General features: G+C 38.6%; 1 protein-coding gene across 1 annotated transcript in view; it reads left to right on the forward strand.

Moving 5' to 3' along the window:
* Positions 1–18955, forward strand: part of LOC122806703 (polyamine-transporting ATPase 13A3-like) — a gene marked incomplete in the record, with an annotated part of 1429840 nt that overhangs the window by 856145 nt on the left and 554740 nt on the right. The window contains 1 exon segment of the mRNA XM_044077342.1: positions 10158–10278. Coding sequence (XP_043933277.1) covers positions 10158–10278 — 121 coding nt within the window.

Genomic DNA, 18955 nt, shown 5'->3' on the forward strand with positions numbered 1-18955 from the left:
AGGCTATGGAGTGCATAATCATGGAACTCATTAACAAAGACATTGGGAACCTCCAAACACTTGACCCAACCCAGTTCGGCTTTAAGGGCAGATCATGCCTACTAAACCTGGTTGACTTCTTCAAGACAGTCACCAAGGCCATAGACAAGGGAAAGATGGTTCACACAGCCTACCTTGATCTCGCCAAGGCATTCAACACCATTCCTCACTTGGGTGTTCTAGAAAAACTCACCAGCCTGAACATAAACCCCTATGTCACAAGATGGGTTGCCAACTGGCTTACAGACAGAACTCACACCGTAAGAATAGCGGGCTCCAGGTCCGACTCTAAACCAGTCACAAGGGGTGTCCCACAAGGGTCGGTTCTGGGACCCCTACTGTTTGGCATGTATTTCTCAGAAGTACAGGCAAACACAGGAGGACTATGGCTAACCAAGTTCGCTGATGACTGCAAACTAGGAGCCATAATTGACTCTCCGGCTGACACGGACATCCTTCAAAAAGGCCTTACTGAGACAGACACCTGGTGTCAAAGTCATGGCCTCAAGCTAAATGCCAAAAAATGTATAGTCATCCCGTTTTGGAAAAATAAAACACCCACGAATTACCACATAGGCAGCAGCCCCTTAATACAGAAGAGGTAATAAGAGATCTGGGGACCCAGGTAGATAGTGATCTCTCCTTTGACAATCATATTGCCAGAGTAGTTAGGAAATCCTTCTATGTGGCCCATCTAATTACTAAGGGGTTTGCATCTAGAAATAAAGAGGTTATAGTGCCCCTCTACTCGTCACTCATCAGACCCATCATAGAGTACAATGCCCCATTTAGGATGTACCTCACAAGACACTTCCAATAGCTGGAAAGACCATCACCAAGAGGATTACTTGCCTCAAACATATGTCCTATACAGCCTGACTGAAAAAACTCCAGCTGTACTCAGTGGCATATCGCTTACTCAGAGATGATCTCTGCCTGACTTACAAAGCCATGTCCAACTCAGAATTGATGGACATGCTCCACCTAAAGAAATCCAAGTCACTGCGAGCCACGCGCTCTAGTGAGCTAAACCTCGCCACAATAATAAGTAGAACATGCTGGAGGGATAGATTCCTGTCACAGAGACTCCCCATGCTTTGGAACAAAATTCCTAACTACATTAGGCAGAGCCCCTCACTAAGACTCTTCAAGAGAAGCCTTGACGAGTGGATGGGTAACAGAAAATACACCCCTGGGATCACTTCATTGTCTCTGCTTGACAGAGGCTCAGTTAATTAATCAATGGGGCGGCGAAAGCCGACACACTCTGGCTAGGCTTAAAAATGCCCTCAAGCAGATAGTCTAGTACCTACCTGTGAACCTATACCTAGAACATCTAAAACCTTCTGAGGTTGCTGGTTACTTGCAATACAGTTTATTTTTGTGAGTAATGCTTCCCAAAATAATTATATATATAATGTGTGTGTGTGTGTGTGTGTGTGTGTGTGTGTGTGTGTGTGTGTGTGTGTGTATATATATATATATATATATATATATATATATATATATATGTGTATGATTCACTTTAGAACAGGGAAAGCCCATAATATTGAAATGCAAAACATTGAGACCAAAATCTTGAAAATTCAAAACATTGAGTCCCATAACACTGAAAATGCATAGGAAATCAGCATGTACTGTATTCCAGCACAAATACATACAGAAACAAATAAAAAACAAACCATATTACATTTCGTCAACTATAAGCAGTGGGGCAAGCCCCCCTGCTACTTTAAATATGTCAACTCCAAGATCCTACTGCACTACACTAAGATGTGTTAAGTTGTAGTATAGCAAGTAAGAAGGGAACATGACTGAGGTTACCTGTGAAACTCCGATAAGTATCACAGAGATTTATAGTAATGTGTAATGTTTTAACAGTGAAGTATTGTTTCTAAGAGAAGGTTGAGGGTATTTTTTACAGTTTAAACAGGCAGTCATGATGCACGGAATGGTATGTTTGCTGTTTTGTTCTGTGTAGTGCGATCTCGGAGTTGATATATTTAAGTAGCAGGGGGTGTGGGGGCCACAGCCCCTCACATGGGGGGTGCAGGGTGGCTTGCCCCCCCCCCCCGCTTATAGTTGGAGAAGTATAATGTGGTTTGTTTTTTATTTGTTTCTGTGTGTAGTTGTGGCCTATTTTAAATGTTGGTGTCTTATGTATTTTCAATGTTTTGAGTTTTCAGTGTTTTGAATTTTCAAGATTTTGGTCTCAATAATAATTTTAATAATAATTTTGAATTTCAGTGTTAAAGGCTTTCAGTGGTCTAAAGTGAATCCATATGTAAATATGGATCCGCTTCAAAACATCGAATGGTCATAACATCTAAGCTCAGAACATTGAGACCATAACATCTAAAACTCATAGCATCGAATTTCATAACATTGAAACTTTGCATCACAACTTCAAAACCTACAAATCACATCTAAATAACACCCCCTCCACATAAAACAACACCAAAGTAGTAGACATATTTTGTACTACGTTTCTGCAGGGGGGTAAGCCCCCCAGCACACCCCATGTGGGGGGGATGCATCCCTCACACACCCCGTAAATTAAATATACCAACTCCAAGATCACGCAACAATGGGGAAACATTTAATTTCCTAACCCCACTGTAGTGCAATGTAGGAATTGCCCCCTGCAGAAATGTAGTACAAAGTGTGTTTACTACTTTGATGGTGTTTTAGGTGGAGGGGATGTTGTTTACATGTGATTTGTTAGTTTTGAAGTTGTGATGCAAAGTTGCAATGTTAGGAAATTCGATGTTATAAGTTTTAGACCTTATGGTTTTTATGTGTTATGGTCTCAATATTTTGAGCTTCGATGTTATGAACTTTAGATGTTTTGAAGGGGATATATATATGTATATATATATGTGTGTGTGTGTGTGTGTGTGTGTGTGTGTGTGTGTGTGTGTTTATATATAGAAATAATATTTATCTGTCAACACCTATGCATCTCAAACTTGTAGAAGGTTTCATAGCATCTAGAGTAGTTATATCATTCCCAGTTACCTGGTATTAGTTAGTGTGTGTATGCGTGTTTGTGTATGTGTGTGCGTGTACATGCACGTTTGTGTGTGTGCGCATCTTTGACCAGTATTTAAGTAGTCAGTCTCGTACAAGACATGAAGTACTACTTATCTCTTGTAATAGTATTGTTAATGCCTTATTGCTGGGGGGACTGACAACGCAGCTTGTGAATTTACATGGGTGTTGATTTACTGTTGTATTGACCCTTCCCAGATGGAATAGTGGTTATATAAGGTTCTTACCATAACTGTAAGCAATGAAAAGAGGACATTATAGCACTAGGTGGTTGCTTTCTTTATAACACTGTAGAAATACTTTAGGTATTTTAAGATTTATGTTTATTTTCGTTATCCTCCTCAGAAGACTTGCTGCCTTCTTATTGGTATGTTTACCACAGTCATGAGGTTTTTATATTTATATACAAATGTACATGTGTGTACGTGTGATTTAGTGATAGATAACTGGACTTTACCATAAACGTTGGTGTTTCTGATGTAGTTATTGCATCCTTGTTGTGCTGTATTTTCTGATATGTTTGGATTACTGCATATTTGTTATGAAAATATGAATAGCAACCCTTTGCATAGAGTCAGAGTTTCCCTACATGGAGTGGCATTTGCCTTCGACAAGCACACTTCACTGTCATTGGTTCTTCAAAACTGTTACCCCATAGTGGAGTGCCATGTATGATGTATGAGGGAGTCGATGTGTAAGCGAGACTCACACTACTTAAATCATTACTTTTGTTGGTACAAGACCTGCTTTGGTTTCTGACAAAGAAGGCAGACGTGTTTGGAAAATCCAGCCACAAAAATAGTGTACAGAAGGCAGAAAAAACAAATGGTATTATATTTACTGTTATAGTGACTTTTACTCAAAGATAAGTACTCTGGTATACTTTCAGAGGGAACCTAGGAAGAAAGGCTGATATGTACAGATATACAGAATAAAACAAGTGTATTTTTGTATGTGATCAGGCATTCTAGTACAACAGTAAACGGACTTGGGTACAAGTTCAGGTAATGCTAGGCTTTCACTTTAAAGGTTGTGTGATCAGGCATTTGTAGTGCAACAGTAATCGAACTTGGGCATAAGTTCAGGTAATTCCAGGCTTTCACCTTAAAGGTTGGGTATAGATGTAGAGTGGTAAAACAGAACAAAAATGCAATTTAGAGATTCCACAATGCTTACTACATGAGTGCTTCAGTTGTATGCAATTTAGGGATTCTACAGTGCTTACTACATGAGTGCTTAAGTTTTTCAGTAATATGCACAAGAAAGTACTAGACAGTGTAACAGTGAAGAACCAACAGAAGGTATGGTTGTTCATTGTTTAAGAAGCTCCTGGTGTTTAATTTAATAACTGTCTCTGGCCTGACACTGCTCATGACAGTAGGGCTTAGGCCTTGATCCCTAAGCCAGATGTCCCACGTAGAAGTGGTCTCAAATTTATTGTTGTCCATTATACCACCAGAAAGACTGGTACAGATTTGTTTCCTCCACTTAGGATGTCTCTCTTTCTTTTCCTCAGGACTTGCAGCCTTCCATTTTATCTCTTTTACAGTGCTGCTTAAGGTTAGCTTTCATAACACAGCTTGGCAACACATCTGTAACCTTTATCTACCACTATTCATGTGCCTCCTTTTCTGCAGTATCCATTGCAATAGTAGCAGCCTTTTTTAAAGTAGTTAGGTATTGCTTTAAATACCTACAGTGCTTCCTGTCATGTTATGAAGATAATTTCACTGGATGAATCTCACACATATATGGTATGGGGTACCTGTTGTAAGTGCAACAGTTTTCATTTTACATCCCAATTCATTCAACATAAATGTACACATTACTGTAGGAGAGAAATCTTGTAATACGATCCACACAGAGCAAGGGCAAGTCTCCTAGTAGAAGAACTAAAAGTTGAAAAGAAATTGCATATGTTTCGTAATATAAAGATGTCTCTGGAGGGGTGAGGCTGTCACTTTCCTGCTCTTCTCATCACAGCTAACTAAATGTACTAGTAGGAGGGGATTGTCTTGCTGGTGTGTGCTCCTTGGGGAAGCAAAAACCAGCCTGGTGCTGTGCAAACCTTTTGCAGACCTGAAAATGAAAAGGAGGAGGTTTGAGTAGACATGTCCCTGCAGCCTGACGTACCAGACATGGATGCAAGTAGGCTCATTAGGATCTCCAGGCAGGAAAGAATGGGTTGCGAGACTGTCACCTTCTCCAGAAGATGCATGTCTCTCATCCCCAGCAAAACAAATGAGCCACTTAGGAGAAGGTAGAGGAGTTATCAGACAGGTGCAGTGGAGAGAAAAAATAATGTATATTTACAGACTGATACTCGCATGTATCACACTGCTAACATAATTTATGCATTTAAAACTGTTAAGATGCTTCACAGTGCATATATGATGTTTACATTCATTAGAAACATTTACAGAGATTAATACAGTTACAGTAGTTTTTTAATTTTCATTGATGGGTTATAATGCTCATGTGATGGTGTACCTTCATCATAAGGATAGCTTACATTGAGAATATATATGATTGCATACAGTATGGATATTTGCAAAGGAAACAATTTAGGTTTGAGTGAAGATGGACGAGGCTTTTAGGGGACCATATCATGGGAAGTAGGAGTACTGTATTCTTTCTTTTAAGAATGTTTTTAATTATAATTAAAATTTAAGGATGGGATCCAAGTTCTGAATACTGGAAGGCTGTCCCATGTTTTTTGGCCTAATATGGAGAAGGTGCAGTGTGAAGCTGTGAGGAAGTTAGATGGTCTCTGGAGAAGTGCTGCATTGTAAGTTTCTAACCTGAGGAAATAAGAAGTCATTTTTGGATGGAAATTGACAGCAAGTGGGGAGAGAGATTAACTGTGAGGCTTTTAAATATAAACATAATTAATAGCGTCTGTGCATTCTGTGAGTAGCAGCAAATTGGTTCTGTATAGGGATGTGTAGTGTAAACTTGACGATTCAGTTGGATGGTATTTGGAGGTCATTGCAGCTTTGTGCAGAGGAATTTGAGATAAGGGGAAGGGCAAACTCAAATCTTGGAGGATACTTTTATCAATGGCATTTCAGTTACTTCATGTGAAAAAGCAGGTTATTTTGTAGCAAAAGAGTAGGGCACTATAAAAGCTTTTACTCTTAAGATGGTTGAAATGGACTGACTGTATCAGCGGGATCCAGGTAGAGGCCACACGAGTTCAAAGATGAACTAACCCATCACCTAAACACACTGTTCAAGCTCAGCCTCTCCACAGGCCACGTGCCCATAGAGTGGCGCACAGCAACGGTTATTCCGCTCCACAAAGGTGGAGCCACAACAGACCCCAGAAACTATTGCCCTATAAGCCTGACTAGCTTGGTCTGCAAGGCTATGGAGCATATCATCGTGGATCTCATAAACAGAGACATTGGAAACCTCCAAACAGTGGACCCTTCCCAGTTCGGCTTTGTTAAGGGCAGATTATGCCTACTAAACATGGTGGACTTCTTTGAGACCTTTACCAAGGTTATAGATGAGGGAAAGTTGGTCCACACAGCCTACCTAGACCTCGCAAAGGCCTTTGACACCATTCCCCATTTAGGTATTATAGAGAAGCTCACCAGCCTGAACATAAACCCCTGTCACGAGATGGGTTGCCAACTGGCTCATGAACAGAACCCACATGGTAAGAGTTGCGGGAGCTAGGTCCGACTCTAAACCGGTTACAAGTGGCGTTCCCCAGGGCTCAGTCCTAGGACCCCTCCTGTTCGGCATATACTTCTCAGAGGTACAGGCATGCACAGAAGGACTATGGCTGACCAAGTTCACAGACTACTGCAAACTAGGGGCTATAATTGACTCTCCGGCAGGCACAGACATCCTCCAAAAGGGTCTCACTGAGACAGATACCTGGTGTTAAAACCATGGCCTCAAGCTAAATGCCAAAAAGTGCATAGTCATCCCCTTTGGAAAAAACAAAGTACCTACAAACTACCACATAGGTGGTAACCCCCTAAATACGGAAGACATAACAAGGGATCTGGGGACCCAAGTAAGATAGTAACCTCTCCTTTGATCACATTGCCAAAATAGTTAGAAAATCCTTCTATGTGGCCCACCTAATCACAAAAGGGTTTGCATCCAGATCAAAAGAGGTCATTGTGCCCCTCTATGCATCACTCATCAGACCCATCATAGAGTACAACGCCCCATTTGGGATGTACCTTACAAGACACCTGCAACAGCTGGAAAGACCACAGAAGTACCTCACCAAGAGGATCAATGGCCTCAAACAGATGCCCTATGCAGCTCGAATGAAGAAACTCCAACTGTACTCTGTTGCATATACCGCCTGCTGAGAGGTGATCTCTGCCTGACATACAAGGCCATGTCCAACCCAGAATTGATGTACATGCTCCACCTAAAGAAAACTGTATCCCCTCGAGCCACACGCTCTAGGGATCTAAACCTCACCACAACAATAAATAGGATGTGCTGGAGGGATAGATTCCTGTCCCAGAGACTTCCCATGCTCTGGAACAAGATTCCAGTCTACATTAGGCAGAGCTCCTTGCTAACACTCTTAAAGAGAAACCTTGATGAGTGGATGGGAAGCAAAGTTTACCTCGGGGATCACTTCAGTGGCTCTGCTGGACAGAGGCACAGGGAACTAATCTAAGGGGGCGGTGAAAGCCAACACATTCTGGCTAGGCTTATAAATGCCTTCAGGCAGATAGCCTAGTACCTACCGATGAACCTATAACGTATGAACATACTTTACCCATTCCAGGTGATGGAGTGGAATTCTGTTTGTCCCAAATAACATGGCTTTCTTTTTTGTCCTGACGTTTCAGTAGATTTTTGTTGTCCAGTCACAGTTAGTTGACATCATACCATAGATTGACTCTGATAGAATTGTCAGTGGAAGAAAATCTACAGATGACGAAGTCACCCTATTGCAAGATGGAACCAAGTATTTAGTCAAATGGTAGAGTTAATAAAAATGCTAAAAAGTAGGAGGCTTATGACTAATCCTTGCATTACTAAGAGAATGGACATGTTAAATGAAAGTTGCTTCTCAGTTTAATAGAAAGGGCTTGGTCATGGAGGTGATTCTAAAACCTAGATGTTGTGGATCAGTCAGAGCCAGCAGAGGTGAGTATACCAATAATTCTTTCATGATAGGCCTTGATGATGGCAAGGCCCATGTAAGTTGACCTTTGTCTACAGTGGTTTAGATAACCTCAGAGAGAGAGAAAGTTGCGGAAGTGAGACTTCTTCTACCATTTGTGAATATTTGTTAATATTTAAGGTAAGTAGTGTTTAAAGATGTCTGTAATGGTCTAGTTAAAAATTAATTTTTGTGAGTTTTGCAAGGGATTGGAGTAAGGAAATGGGTCTGATGTTTGAGGCATTATGTCGGCTTTTGAGATCAGAATAATGTCTTTTTCTAGAGAGATGGGAATGCTGTATACATTGGGGGAGACGAAGACACTGAATGTAAATAAATGAGGTGGATAATAGTCTTTGCAGATCACACAGAACTAAGGAAGTAATACTCACCTCCGGGGCCTTTCACTTTATTTCAGTTTTTGATGTCCTTGGGCTGAGCCTGAAAAAGGTCCTTTAGGATCATTGTTGTACCAGAGTTAAACAGTTATATTACATTGCATTGCGCTTGGGTCATGGGTGAAAAGGGTCCACAGACCATACATAGTTAACAAGTGAAATAAAGTAAAATGTGAAGGTTAACGAATGAAGTAAAGTAAGTGAAACATGGCGTTTTTGTGAATACTTCCTAGGTAATGGATTGTACAAGTTTAAAACATTTAAGTCAGGTAGCAGGCTATGCATAAGGAAGGGGCAAGCATCAGAGGTGACCATAGGGAAGATCATAAAATTGTATCAGTGAGAGGAAGAAATTGTTGGCGAGTTTAGGTGGAAATGTCAGATGTGGACATAAGAGTCAAGAGCTAAGGCAAGCTTAGAACTGTCCATTGTGAAAAGTAGAAAGGAGGGTTCTAAAGGTCCTGTATAGCTACCCAAGCTTTCATAACCATACAGGCTGAACACACAGCATCGATAACACACTTGTGGACTTGATCTTTTGTAATAATGACATGCCATTCCTTTATGGGCTCTTTTTTGTCATACATAGTGTAAACACTATTCAGTATATCTTTGAAACTGTACAGGTTACACTGTCAGTGACTTTTTTTCTTCTGCATCATGTAACCTTTCAGCTGATACTATGCAATAGTACACAAGGTTGCTTTATCAACATTTATGCCATTTATATAGAAGTAGGGCTTGTCTTTATAGCTACTTTGTATATTGTTGAAATGACTTGCAAGCAGGTAGCAGTAACGCTAGTGCAGGGGATTTAGCATGGGCACTGACTGCTGTGCCCTACCATGACATGTCACAAGCTACTATATCAGTATTTTGTAATTCATTCAGTTATGAAGATGACCTGTCACATGACATCATGGAAGTAGTTTCTCTTGTGCATTGTTGTTTCTATTACGGCTTTTCCCGGTTAGGGGTCAGCACAGCGGAACTCCGGTCCACTAATGATTGGCAGTAAGTTTTTATGGTGCTGAGTTGCCAGCTTGATACCCAACCTTCAATGAAGGCACGCCCATTCACGCACGTCTTTGGGAATGCCACTCGACTGCGGGGAGTACATGCAGACTCCACACAGAAGGCACTCCCCGCACACCAGCCGAGAATCGAACAGGAGAACCTCTTGCTGTGAGGCAACGCTACCGCTGCACCACCGCGTATCATAAAGGTGTTAATACAGTTTTGTTCATGCCCTTACTTTCAGATGTTTGTTAGTTTTAATTTGAAAGTCATTTAAATAAGGAAGCCAACATCCAAACAGCACCGGGGCACTATGCACAGAAACAGACAGCAAAGGGAAATGCCCATGTATATCCTTCTACTAATGACATCAGCATTTAGGAAACCATTTGCACTGTGTTAGTAGTAGGACTGTAAGAAATTTTAGGCATAATTTACATTGTTGATTATCAGTGGTGCTGCTGCAGTTTTGTACTTTTCTCATATTGTGGTTTGTCTTTCAGTCCCTGAACACTTCTCTGAAGTCCTGGAGAGCTACACTCGGTTGGGCCTAAGAGTGATTGCACTGGCATACAGGAAGCTTGAGCACAAGTTCACATGGCACAAGATACAGAATGCCAGCAGGTGAGCAATGAGAAAAATGTACTACTTGCAGCTGGTTCATGTATACTTGTCCAGCAGCTCAGATCAGTATCCAGTTCCTGCACTCCCTGACCAGTGTGAATAATGTGCTTCTTACACATGGTTCGTGTATACCGGTCCATCAGATCCACATCAGTATCCAGTTTCTGCACTGCTTGAAAAGAATGACTGCATGGTTTCCTATGAATTACTCTACATTTTGCACAATACATATGTGTGTGTGTATCTCTCTCTCTCCCTATATATATATATATATATATATATATATATATATATATATATATACACACACACACACACACACACACACACACACACACGTGTACATACATACATGCATATAAATACATACATGCGCACACAAACACACACAATGTGTTTGTGTGTGTGTATATATGTATATATATATATATGTGTGTGTGTGTATGTGTACATATGTATAAATGTGTGGATGTGTATATATGTAAAAATATATGTGTTTGTGTGTGTGTGTGTATATATATATATATATATATATATGTGTGTGTGTGTGTGTCTATATGCATGCATATATATATATATATATATATATATATATATATATATATATATACACACACATATACATATGTATGTAATACACACACACACACATATAAATATATATATATATATATATATATATATATATATATATATATATGTGTGTGTGTGTGTGTGTGTGTGTCAGTTTGTATATGTGTGTGTGTGTGTGTGTATGTGTATATATATATATATATATATATATATATATATATATATGCACACATATATATATAATACATATATATATATATATATGTATATAATATATATATATATTATTTATTTATTTATTTATTTTACCATTTGTTAAATGGGGGTGTCTGAGCCGAAAAGGGCCTTTTTCAGCAGAGGCCCGGGGAGAAAAGCTCCACAAAGAAAAATTAGACACATTTAGTTATTTAGACATGATCAGTATACACACAAATGATAAGAGACATGTTTTTACAGTGGTATGCGGCACATAAACAGTTACAGTGGAGAGAACAAACAAAAAAAATATTAATTTTAAAAATAAAGGTAATTAATAGATTTGTGGTGTACAGCTGAAATGTGGAACATAGGTAGAATACATACATAGTACACAGGTACAGTACATACATTGTAGATTAGCCAGTGTTGGTAAGATTGGAAACTATTACCAAGTGCTCTAGATTTTATATGTATGTATATATATATATATATATATATATATATATATATATATATATATGTTAATAAAACCAGAAAATTCAGCGTAAGCAACCATGCAAGTTCAGAAATCTCTCCAAGCTAAAGTATTCCAAAAGAACGTAATCCAAAGGAACGTGTTGTAGAACCAAACCAATGAGTTAATATCAAAAGAGAGGAAAAATTTTTTTATTGTGCACTCAGAAGGTAAGCGCTTTCACGGTTGCTTCTTCAGACCATAATACACTGAGTACTAAGACCATTTAAAAACATTGTTGCCAATCAGAACAAACCACGTAACGTCATTTCCTTCAATTACATGCAATCATTGAAATGCATCAACTCTCTTATAGCGTAAATTCATGTTAGTCAATTCTTGTAATAAAATCATCTATAAACAAACATTTAAGTAAGCATTGTATGGAGCACATGTACGTTAACCCACACTTCACGAATTTAAAACATAACTTAATTCCAACCATGTTCACTACAAGATTCAAAATGAGTCATACAAAAATCCAGTTACAAACTGAATGTAACTATTGTTTCATTCGTCTATCCGCGCATTGATCTACCATTCTCAGAGTACATACAATGCTCATAAATACTATGTTAAGAAACTGTACTAATAAATACCCATCACAAAAATGTATGCATTTAATCTCCGTTGATCTGATTGTGTAAACACTAAACTATAACTTGTCAAATGATCCTGAAATGTATAAAAATGTATATATGCATGAATGCATATCATCTGTCTATGTATATATAACCATAGAAAATACATAGCTGAGTACAACGAGTCAGCGGCTGCAAGAGGTCAGAATGAGAAAAATTACTATAAGAGAACTAAGGAAAATTATCTGACCTCGTGTCCTAAATATATACGCTGGATCTACATTAAGCTGGATATATAAATACTGAACCATGTCTTGGATAATGAATTTTGTATATATACATAGATGGCATGCATTTACACACACTCGTTTTCTATGCATTTTAGGATTGTTTGGCAAGACATGGTTCAGTATTTTGAAATGGCAGCATCGAGAATAGATATTTCTATATCTAGTTCCATTCCTTGTGGCCAAGGTTCCGTGGGAAAGGTACAACCTGAGCATTTCAAGAGATTTCATGATTGGCTTAAGGTGGATTATAACTTCAGACTGGATAATAAAATTGCAGATAACAGGGACATGTCTAAGAGACTGAATAAGTTGGAAACTAAACCTATGAAGGTACGTAACCTTCAATGCGACAATGTTTATTTAAAAGAAAGTTTAAAGCATAAAAGGGTCCCGCGGGGTTTAATAATGTTTAAATTCCCTAACAGGTTAAAGAAAGGACCATCTGAGTGTAATGAACTTTTGGACATGTTTGATAGGCACGGCATGGAGTTGATAGAATTCATTATAAAAGTTAACAAAAATGTCAGAGATTATTAAAGTAAATGAAATGGTGATTTGTGATGTACAATTTGAAATGTTTACTGTAAAATATGATCAAATTTTTGATAAAGTTGAACAGCAGGCAATTTTAAATCTCAAGCAAAAGCAAAAAAGTTGTGTAGGGACGAATCTGAATACAAGGACAGAGTGGCATATCCTTTCCTGAAATCTTACAAAACTGTTAATGAAGTTAGTTAATTATACCTGGGTAAGGGAAAGGGCAAATAGTGATAGTCAGGAGCAGAATGGGAGATTCAGAGATGGTGTTCAGGATGATGATGATTTTAATTATGAATTTGAGTTCCCACCCCTTAGAAGATCAGAAAGGTTGCAGAATAAACACCAAAACAAAAGTAGAGGAAACAATCCTTTTTTAGATTTTCACCAGGTACAGAGAGATTGGAAACATAAAGGTCAGGGTCAGCATTGGAAGAAGAACAGTTACAAATGTTAGATTCTGAAGTTAGACATATAGCTGAGAGACCTATTTTAAAGGCCTTCGGTAAACTTTTAAATTATCAGGGTTTTGATATATTCAACTACACTAATGTGAAAGTGGATGAAAACTTTTTTTTCACTTATGCATAAAAGCATCAAATTTGTTCCAGCTAATAAGGGGATGTAGCTAAAACTTTGACCGAATTAAAGTTATGCGCCTCTAAATTGAATTTTAAAACTATGTTCCAAGACACTGGACACGAGTACAGTGAAAATGTAGGCTTGAGTTGCTTTAATTCTTTTTTACACCCGACTATTGCTACTTTTGAACAATTGTGTACTCGAGATTATTAAGTTATTTCACTACCATAAAATCATGAAGGTGCATAAGAGCATTGAAAGTATCCCCTACAGGTTTATTGTGACCTCCCACAACACTTCCACCTATCCGCTGGGGATATTTGTAGATATCTTTGTCAGGAACTCAGTGAGTGGTATTGATCAACTTTTAAGGGATTCCTGGGATGTTCTTTTTAGAATCAAGGGAGACTACTACACTGATGCATATTGATTTTCCACAATAGATGTTGTGGATCTTTTCACTTCTGTTCCCCATCAGGAAGGGTTGGAACTTTTTCAAGAAGCCTTAATCAATAAAACTTCCTTAAGAGGTTCCTTATTGAACTTTACCATGTTGGTTATGGAAGTGATATTGAAAAATAACTACTTTATTTTTGAGGAGGAATTTTTTCGGCAGGTTCAGGGTGATGCAATGGGAGCTAGCTGTGGCCCCATTGTTTGCAAACCTGGTAATGTTCTCCTGGGAGAAGAAGCACATCCTGGGGAGTTGTATCAAGAACATTGGTCTTGCTATTTAAATTCCTGGATGACATTTATGGAAAGCCCCAGGTTGACAAGAACAATTTACTAGTTATATCGCCAGTATTTGTGAATATTTTCAATTCACTTCAACACACTCTGAGATGAGTGTGGACTATCTTAATGTGACTTTGAGTAAAAATGTTGTTAAAAATGTTTTTATTCTAAAATTTATAGGAAGCCAGCATTTTCCAACAATTATCTGGATTTTGGGAGATGTCACCCAGGACACACAAAAAAATATATAGTTAAAGGTCAAATGGTTAGAATCGCCAGTATGTGCTCCAAACTGGAGGTTTGTAAAAATGAAATGGGGACTTTAGTTCAGCTTTTCCTAGATAGAGGGTATCCTAGGGAACTGGTCCTCGATTTGTGTGAGCAGGTCTTTGAAGGTTGGGGGACTAGGTACCTACCCTTATTGGTTATTTCCCCTCATGATAATAGTTCCCAGTGTAATAAGGGGCCTTACGTTAGGACTGCGGTGGTGGTGCTGCGGTAGCGTTGTCACCTCACAGTAAGACTCTGTCCGGTTCGATTCTCAGCTAGAGTGTCATTTGCGTGGAGACGTGCGTAAATGGGCGTACCTTCGTTGAAGGTTGTGCGTCAGAGCTGGCAACTCGGCATGTAAAAATCTACTGCCAATCATTAGCAGACCAGAGTTCCTCTGTGGCGACCCCTAACCGGGAAAAGCCGAAAGACAACAAAAACGTTATTCTGTGGTTTTGACCTATGGTGAATTAAGTTGGAAAGCGAGGCAAATTTTTTTTAAAAAAACTGCGTAATATTTAAGGGGATCAATGAATTTACTAAAACTTTGGGTACTACCCCTCGTTTTGTTTCTAAGACTGATTTCAATTTGAAATATGTACTCGAACACCCCTTGGTTCTAGGTAGTTTAACTTGCAAGGGAACTGTAAGATGTGGAGCCTGCAGGTGTTGTAGACGCATTCTTGAAGACAGTAGTACCTATGTGGGTGACCCCGTTATAAATGTTAGACTCTCTTCAGGAAATTGTGGGTCTAGGGGTTTAGTATACATAGCAGTATGTACAGGATGTTCCCATTTTTATAGTGGAAAAACTGAAAGAAGTTTCAGAAAGCATATTTATGAACATCTTTACACTGTTAGGATAAAGAATGAAAACAATGCCCTGTATAGACACTTGAAGGATTCCTCTACTTGTCGTGGATTTCATTTTGGGATCCTGCAAATAATGCAAGAAGATATTAGGGGTGGGTAATGGCAAAATAAATTGGAAATTATGGAATTCTATTGGCAACTCCATCTAAATGCCACTGTGAGTACTGGCATTAATGATTGTGTTACCTTGTTGCCTATTGTAAAATACAAGTCTGAGTTTTTATAGAGGTTTTAGTGTTTATAGTGATGTACTTAATCCCAACATTCATTGTTTAGCATCACATGATGTATTTATGTTTTAATTGGTGGGGTGGGATAGCACTGATTAATAGTATTTAAGCAACAAGATGTTTTCATGTTTTGTTCTGATGAAGTCCTGGTAATTACGGACGAAAGCGCTTGACACTGGATTTTACTGTTTGTTCTCTGGCATTTTGTATATTAAACTATTTTTTCTCAATGTGGTTGGTGGTTGCTAGCACTACACGAGGTTGTTTGATTTTTAGATTTAGAGATGTATTCAGCTGGTGGGTGATGCTCCAGACATTGAGGCCATTCCTGGTTTGATCCCAGCATTAAAAGATGTCTTCATGGAGGCTTGTAGTTCTCCACTTGTTGTTGAGGTTTTGCCTAAGAGTGTGTTTTAAGAAATGTAAGGTTTGCCCGGCTGTGCCAGGTCTCCAAGACCCTTTCTCTGCAGATCTGCCTCTGTGTCCCTATTGACCTTTGCTTAGACCATGTATTCTTCTAAATCAGTCCTTCAAGATAAACAAGGCAAATGGTTAGAATCTCAGGGAAGGATGCTGACTCAGTCCAGCATAGTAGCTTTTAAAGTGTTTAACTATCAGTGTTTTTTTATGGAAGTCTCTATTGAGATGCATGTACAGATTAGACAAATTTGCTTCATCGTTGTCTGAAAAGCAAAAGGCTTATGTTAAAGATATTGTTTCCAGTGCTCCTAATCTGTCAAAAACATTTTTAATAAAGTGCCTGAGGGGTTTAATACAACTTCTAGAAGTGCATCATTATCTGGTGATAAACAAGTATATTTGGTTGCACTCGAATATTTTTTCTTTGGAGTTAGACAGCGAATTTTGAATGCACTTCTTGAGTTTGTTTGTTATAGCAGCTAACCATATCCTTAAACACTGGGATGACCAAGGTAAATTGAGTTAAGGGGTTATTGAACATTTTTCATGCTACAAAGATGATCGTTATATTGCTAACTGCTACAGTACCCTAAACTATATGGGTTATATTCTGTTAAGGATATAACAGCTAACCAGCTTCCAAAGCTTCAGAACACCTTCCACTTGCCCAAACTGTCAAGCAGCTCAAACTGAGTTGTCTAAAAGCCAAGTTTGGGTGCCAAGCCCTTTAGAGCTTTACTGCCGCCAAAGTATACTTTTCGTAGTCTTTTGAGAATCTATGATTGGCTTGTGCTGTTCCTTTGCTGGGCAGATAAGTTCCCTTTGGGGGAAAAAAGCCTCCATCCAACAATTCTTGTTTATTATTAATACTTTTATATTCTGTAATGTTATTTCAAAGCTATGACTTTGTTTTAATGGACTGTCAGGGAACAGTACTGTACTTTTAAACAGGAGAGCTCTTTTTCCTATCTTTTTAAAAGTTGTTTATAGTAACTGAAAACAGAGGGATGACAACTCCAACAAGCCAAACAAGAAGGGTTCCTTTCATAAAAAAGATACCCTTCACCAACTTATGACTATGCTGAGACGCACCGCCCATCCTTATCAAGTACCGTATCAGATGCCTTGTCTCTCTCAAGTTAGCTCTCAACATGGTGGCCTGGCCATTAGTGGTTTCCGACAAATGGGTGATAAACATTGTTGGCAGGGCTTATAAATGGTAGTGGACCCCCCCATCAGCTGGACCAGACATTGTTGTTGTTCCCTCCTATTCTCCAGTGATTTTTCCTGCTCCCAAAAAAGAGTAGCCCTAGAGACTGGTGTTGGGCCTTTCTTTTTTCCATACATGTGTCAAGGCTCCCAAGTTTAAGATGCTTGTTTCTTGTTTTAAAAAAAATCTTTATTAAATTATCATGTATGACATAGGTAATCTTGCATTTATATAAATGAAAAATAAACCATAGAGAGACAGTCTCAGTTGCAAACATTGTACATAACAAACCGTGCCGATACAGCTGTAGCTGCAAACATTATACATCACTTTTAATATACTCAGTTATTGTCAGTTAACCATCACATAGCTCATTCAAAGCCTGCCTTCTTTCAAACCTCTTTACTCCTTTGCATGCATTGATTCCACATTTCCCATTTTTTCTTATATAATTTGTGCCTACCCTTTTCTAAAGGTGCCAGTTCCAGTTGTTTTATCTCTGTTACTATCTTTGCTCCTTCTAGTAAAGTTGGTTTAGTCTTTGATTTACATTTTCTAGTAATTGCTTTTTGGCAGCCATCATAATTACACTCAGCAAGGCCTTACTATGTTTCTTGTTATTGTGGCTTGTAAAATCTAGTTTAAGATCTGGAACTGAGTGAATGCAACCATTGCAAATGCTACATTGTGTTGAATAGTTTGCCATTTATAGATTTCTAGTAATGCCGTTCTAGGGATATGAATGTTTGTCTAAACTCTGAGGTGGTAACTTCAGTTTTTAAAAGGCTCAGGCCATGCCCACTGGCATTTAGTGTATACAGTCAAAAGAGCTCCATTGGAGGAAAAGGGTTAAGAACTTGGATCCAAAATTCTACTTTCTTTATTTCCCAAACTCCACCCCCCCAACCTCCTGTTTCATCATCATCATCATCATCATCATAGCAGAATCCTTTTTAATCCATAAACCTAAATACTTCATCTTATGTTCCATAAAAATGGATATTGCTAAACCAGTTTGTGTGAGTACGTAGTTCACCTCAGTGCTAGGAAATACAAAATAATATCTGCAAATATTGCTTACTTTACTCGAGTACCATACCAGTTATATCCTTGAATTTTTGAGTACCTTTGTTTTATTTGTCAGTCGTTCTAAACATAAAGCAAATAACAAAGAGGAAAGAGGACATCCCCCCTGGTTTCCCTGAAAAACAGCTTGTCAGAGAGGTACTCTTCCCACTTTAATTCTTGCTTCCAATCCTTTATATAGCCTCCTAATTAACCCTGTTGCATCTCAGGAAAGGCATCATCTTCATCAAGACCCACCAACAGTAGTGGTTATTTTCTTATATTCTGCGTGAGTCTTCATCATCATTGTTCTGTTACTTTTGTCAAATGTTTAATCTTCCTTCCACAAAACCACATGGAGCCATAACTGTCAGTTTTGGCAAACACCTTTCCCATTCTCTTAGTTTGTCAGACGTAAACACTTTATAATCCTGGTTTGAAATTGAAAGGGATCTGTATGAAGCTGGATCTGAAGGACCTTTACTACTTTAGATATTACAGCCACCACAGCTTTCTTCAGAGATGCTAGTAGCCCCCCCCAAAAAAAAAATACTTTTAAACAAAACCTTCCAGATCTTTATCTCATTTTTCCCTCCCAT

Source organism: Protopterus annectens, chromosome 7.part0 (genome assembly GCF_019279795.1).
Source record: "Protopterus annectens isolate FY-2018-M chromosome 7.part0, PAN1.0, whole genome shotgun sequence".
In the NCBI taxonomy this organism is placed as follows: domain Eukaryota; kingdom Metazoa; phylum Chordata; order Ceratodontiformes; family Protopteridae; genus Protopterus; species Protopterus annectens.